Here is a 6,000-nt window from a genome sequence, read left to right on the forward strand (position 1 = left end):
ATAGAAAGGGAACACAAAACGTACAAAATGAGATTGGTTTTATTCCTTTCCACAAACTTCCCAAACAAAAGAATATATCAGCTGGGTTTATAGAAAGCGTGCTTTTTCAGATACACTGCTACTCACCTGGTAAATCATCTTGCCCAATCCTGATTTTCGGACACAATTCATTTTCACCATTAGAATCTGAATTGACAGGAAACCCTGCAAAAGCGATCACATGTCATCCTACCTCATCTCTTTCAGGGGATCATGGGGATACGTCAATAATAATAAGAGCTGAGCCACTATTTAAAGTACAGTATTATACCAAACAGCTTGCTTATAAAGAATGTATTTTGCTTTAACTCTATGACTCTATGACTATAATTCATTCATCTTCGACTCATCCTAGAAAGGAGGCATGGCAAAAGTTGCTGTAATAATTTGTTCTGAGAAAATGTTCCTTTTGTGGAAGTTAGGAATTTATTCCTTTTGGAACCGGAGCTGCGTGACGTTCTGAATGGCACAGTGTCAGAAGCCAGTCTGGAAAACTTCTGGTGGTTTGGGCTAGCAAATATTCCTTTAACACCACAAATTTTAGAATTCCTAAGAGAATCCAAAGGCAGCCTTGAGACGGTTCACTGAGACTTCTGAAGAGTGGAATTCTAAGGAATCTTTGTCAGATAGGAAAGGGGCTTGGGGGGAGTCTTGGGATTCACTAATCCTAAATAAAATATACTGAACACATTTGATTTCATAAATTCATTCTAAGAGATCAAATAAGTTTCCCAACTAGACTATTGCTATATCCTAAAATGGAGAAGAATCATGAGAAGAAGAAAATCATGAGAAGAATTAAATGCTCGATTCGATGAGGAATCCTACAGTGAAATTGGGTGCTCCTTATGCAAATGGAAGGTTACAGGGAGGTAGTGTTTTTTTCACTACCACTGACAGCCTCCTGTAACTGTCCAACCTCACTGCCCTGATGACACTCATCTGATGACAGAGATTTCCTAGACTTCAGAAAAAAAATTTTACATTTACAAAGCTTTGGCCCAGCCATCCCAGTACATTAAATATACTCTTTCCACCTGCCCCAATCCACAGGTCGTTGGCTTCTACCCATCCATCCATCTGTCCATCCATCCATCCATCCATCCATCCATCCAACAAACATTGGAATCCCCATCTGAACCAGGTAGGCACTGTACTAAGCACTGTAGCACACAGACTGGCTTTTCTGCCAACTTTGATCACAGTCAGGACTCTTTTTTTTAACACCCGGCATTGACCACAAAAAAGCCAGAGAGCACACTCATAGCCAAAGCAAGACTGAAGAGTGCGGCTGTGAAGGACCATGGGTGCCTCACTGGTTCTCACTCAGCCACAGCCCTGCCTGATCCCTTCTGGAAACAAGTGGCATTTCAAAATCTAGTAGCTGTGGCCCTTACTTGGGCGGCGCTTGACAGTTGCAGATGCCCAGTGTCCGAGGAAACTGCATGCAAAGAAGAAAACTGGAATTTTCCTGGAAGAGAAAAGAAAAATGACTCAAACAGGAGTCCCTCCAGATGGGGATGACTTTAATATTTTTAAACGTGGTAAACCTAATCAATGTAGGTGATCAAATCTCAGTATAATTTAGTTTGCTCATTTTTAGTTTGAAATCTTATTGACAGATATAATAAATTCTCACATGTACACCTCCTACTCTAAAACAATCATAGATTGTTGTTGTTTTCTCTCACTGTCTCTGTTTCTATCTCTCAGTGTTTCTATACCTATTTCCTTGTCAGTGTTTTCTCTCATCTTAGCTTTTCTGCTTCTCTGTTTTGGTGGCTGTCTCTTGCTCTCTCTCTCCTGTCTCTCATGCTTTCTTTTTCCCGTCTTACTCTCTCATCTGTTTCTCTCTATCTCTGTCTCTGTCTCTCTCACCTGTTCCCTCACTCCTCTCATCCTATCACCACTGCAACAACACAGACCCTCGAGTCAAAGGTCCCCAGCCCAGTCTCCCCATTACTCTTTCCAGTGTCAAATTCTTACCAGAAGTTCTTCATTTTCCCAATCAGTTTTCTTTTGTTGCCGACAGACCCAACGAAGAAGAGGTTATAGGGGAGTCAGTGCTCCCCCAAGACCCCTTCTCTATCACCCCAGGACTGATGAGTTCTGGATTCAGCCTTGGTCTCTCCTGCCCCGTGAGGGCTAAAAGCAAAAGGAGTGAAACAGAGGCATCCAGTGCCACTTTAAACCAAAGTAGAGGGAAGGGGTGGGGGGAAGGCGGCCTAGCCAGGGGTGTGTCCCCAAAGCTACAAGGTTACACTGAAGGAGGGATTAGCAAAGGAAAGTTTGCTGAAAAGAAAAAACACATCAGGATGTGGAGAACTTCACCAGAAAAGCCCAGGCAAGCTGCTATAGGAATACAGTGGAAGCTTTTAGAGCTGCTATAGGAATACAGTGGAGGCTTTCAGAGGGCTGAGGTAAAGAGGGCCTCACTGGAGCAGACATGTGGGAGCTCAGGGGAGTCTAGGTGGCCATCCCACCTTGGTTTGAATTCCCATTTGTTCTGAAGCTTACCCGTTGTGTGTCCTTGGGCAAGTTATTTAATCTCTCTATCACTCAGTTACCTTAATTGCAAAAGTGGAGGAAAATAGTTACCTAAAACAATTGTTTTGAGAACCAAACAAGACAGCAGAGCGAAGAATCGAATGCTTGCCTCAGAAGAGTTATTATTCCCCATGTTATTGTCATTATAGCTAACACTTCACTATGTGCCCCTCTGTTGAAAATGCTTGAAGCCTAATGATATTTAATTCTCAGAACACTATAAGGTAGATTAAAATTATTCCTAATCTATAGATGAGAAAACTGAGGCACAGAAAATGAAGTCACTTGTAACTTGTCCAAAGTTGCACAGCTAATTACTCAAGAGAAGTTAGCTCTCTACTTCATCTTGATAACATGTAAGGTCCAGCCCCTTAGTTCTTATTTCTTCTTAAACTCTATAATTACCAGAGCTGAGCAGAATATCTTTGGCAATAAGCAGTATATTATCCTCTATAAACAAATTGAGAGCACGTTACAAGGAGTACAGACATGTAGAGAGAGATTTTGTCAGCACCATGTCACACACACCCACCCTCCTTCCAGAACTTGATGAGAGAGAGATTAAGAGAGAGAGAGAAAGAGAGAGAGAGAGAGAGAGAGAAAGATCCCACCCCACTCGCTCAGGATTACCTGACTTCTGACTCCATGTTGGAGGACATGAGTGTCCTGTCCAAAAACAGGGACATTCAGGGTCAGAATATTCAATGATCTTAATAAGTCATGGTATCTAGCGTACAGTAGTTTCACTTCCTTGAAATTTCTTTAATTTGTAAATTAATTTTTATTTAATTGCAAAATTAAGAGTATTGTGTTTGTTTGTTTTTTAAAAGTTCCTTTCTTCTTCTGCATCCCTCAGCTCACTGGAGAATTTGCCATGATACCCTGTGAATGAGGCAAACTTGAACATTAGGTCACCATTCCTTTTCTATTCATAACCTCCTGGTGCAGTCCTGTCTCCCTCTGGCATAGGGACATTCAGTTCCTCACATCATTTGGGTTTTTCTACAAGACCTTGTCCTTCTCCTTCCATCTATCAAACTTATGATTCCCTAGGGTAGCCATTTAGGCTAGAATTACATAAGTCTAGCTTATTCTTGTCAGCCAACCAGCACCTATTTAAATGGAGTGGTTTATTAACCCAAAGAACTGAACCATTAGTGGTAGGACTTCAGAGGATGAATTGTGCAGCTGGGTCTTCCCTGCAATCCTAAAATCACACAAGATAAGCCAGCCGTAGATCCACAAGGAAAAGGGCATTTTCCAAAAGGATCTTCTCTCCTGAAGTTCTTTATTTGCAATACAGATCCTCCAATATTATTTACTCTGGGAAAAAAGAAGAGACAGATGCAGCTTTGCCTATATAACTAAGGTTTGAGAAATTCTTTTACTAAGGATTAGAGATCTCACCTCTGCTTTTGCCCTCCTTCCCCTCCCACTTGAAAGATTCTTCTACAGCTAGAATCTGAAGGCAAATGAGGGGGCCCTTTTAATAAAAGAGAAAATAATAAAGAAGAAAATAGGTTTGCTTATAAGTAGTTTGGCTTCTTTCCAGCTTGTGAATTTTACTTAAGGTGGTAAAGAACAAGGAATAGCTCTATTAAGAAAAAAATGTAAATCCAGAGAAAATAAGATATTTTTATTTCATACACACACACACACACACACACACACACGCACGCACATTTTATTTATATATATATATTTAAGGACACAATTTTTCTCCTTCCACCTGCATTTTCTATTAGTCATATATCCTAACATGACATTAGATTCTCACAGAGAATAGTGCAAACCCTACACTATCCTGGGCTGGGTCAGATTATACCCTAAAATCATAGACACATAAGCTTTTTCATCATTAACACTGTACTAACAGTTCTGTTCTTGAAAAACTATGTGGAAATGAAATCTGGTCCATCATATCAGATTGTAAATGCACTAAGACAGCTTGATATTTCAAATGGTGCATCTTATGAATAGAAATATTTTATACAGAATAATTGTGCTTTTACCCCTATTTATCACACACACACACACACACACACACACACACATACACACACTGCTCTACACAGCATGCAAACATATTAATCTTTCCCTTTCTATAAATCCAGAATTTTATTTACTTACAGTTTACATCAGGGAACATCATCACAAATAATCATCTTTCTTGATCATCTTTCATTTGTTTATTCAGTCATTCAACAAACACTCATTGAATAACTACATGTACTTAGTATGTGTTAGGGGTTGAGGAGACGAAAATGTGAATAAACACAACATTGCCCTGAGGAAGCTCATAGCCCAGTGGAAAAGTCCAATATGAAAATGACGGCAACATAGTGAGTGAAAAAGGCTGTAGCGTCACTGAGAACAAGTATGAATTCAGTCCCAAAGCACTGGGAAAGTTTTCATTAAAAAGGTGAAATCTTAAGGGATAAATAGATGTCTACTAAGAGAACGAGTGGTTACGGTGCATTTGGAGCAGCGGAAACAGTGGGTACCATGACCAAAAGGTAAAAGAATATTTCAGAAACCATAAGTTTAGTTCAGGAACTCTTTCACTTGGTAAATATTTATTGGTGACTCTTCTTCTATTATAAGCCCTGCACTGATCTCAACACAGAGATACAGCAGAGAAAGACCAGATTTCTGCCACCATGGTGCATACATACCGGTGGGAAGACAGATACTAAAAACATTTACAAAAATAAACAAGACAATTTCAATGGAAACTCTAATAAAAAATACAAACAGGGCAACGTGTGCTTGAGAAAGGCAGGAGTAGGTGTAGAAGCTGATCTAGATTGAGGGGTCAGGGAAGGCTTCCCTGAGATGGTAAACTTAGACTCAGAGTAGATGAGAGTAAAGAGGGAAGAATGATTGGAAAAAGGAGTGGGTGAGGGACAAACAGAACAACCTGGCTTTGAGCTGGAGCAACTGAGTAGATGGTGATGTCGCTTTTCTGAAATGATAGGTAGGAGGATTGTGTGGAGAAGGTGCGTAAGGAATCTTGAAAACCTTAGAAAGAGTTTGGACTTTATTCTGGCTATTTATGGAAACGAGAGCAGAGTTTGAGGCCAAGAATTACGTCTTTAGATGTGTTCTCCAGAAAGATGGTTCTGGTGTTGCTTAAAGGATGGATTGAATGGATTTGATCAATGTGTATACATATACACCACTAAAAGAAAAGTTTCAGAAGACAATACTTACTGTGTAATTGTAGTGCACTCTAGTTTCTGTGTTATTCTATTTCATTTTTCAGTGATGGTGACCAACTCGATAAAGTGATTTGAGTACCAGCTAATAGGTTACAACATGTGTTTTTAAAAACCATTGGATTGGAATAAAGTAGGCACTAGAAATGCCAAGAGATATATTTTCTCTTTCTTCCTGGTATGGGTACAATAATTG

General features: G+C 39.8%; 1 protein-coding gene across 1 annotated transcript in view; it reads right to left on the reverse strand.

Moving 5' to 3' along the window:
* The window catches only part of COL9A1 (collagen type IX alpha 1 chain), a 91,404-nt gene extending 89,332 nt beyond the window's left edge, over positions 1–2,072 (reverse strand). The window contains exons 1-3 of the mRNA XM_033103492.1: positions 2,026–2,072; positions 1,437–1,510; positions 127–204 (exon numbers count right to left, since the gene is read on the reverse strand). Of these exons, the coding sequence (XP_032959383.1) occupies positions 127–204; positions 1,437–1,510; positions 2,026–2,039 (166 nt within the window). The 5' untranslated portion in view covers positions 2,040–2,072. The remainder of the gene's footprint in view (positions 1–126; positions 205–1,436; positions 1,511–2,025) is intronic.
* Positions 2,073–6,000: the final 3,928 nt, after the last annotated feature.

Source organism: Rhinolophus ferrumequinum, chromosome 3, assembly GCF_004115265.2.
Source record: "Rhinolophus ferrumequinum isolate MPI-CBG mRhiFer1 chromosome 3, mRhiFer1_v1.p, whole genome shotgun sequence".
In the NCBI taxonomy this organism is placed as follows: Eukaryota; Metazoa; Chordata; class Mammalia; order Chiroptera; family Rhinolophidae; genus Rhinolophus; species Rhinolophus ferrumequinum.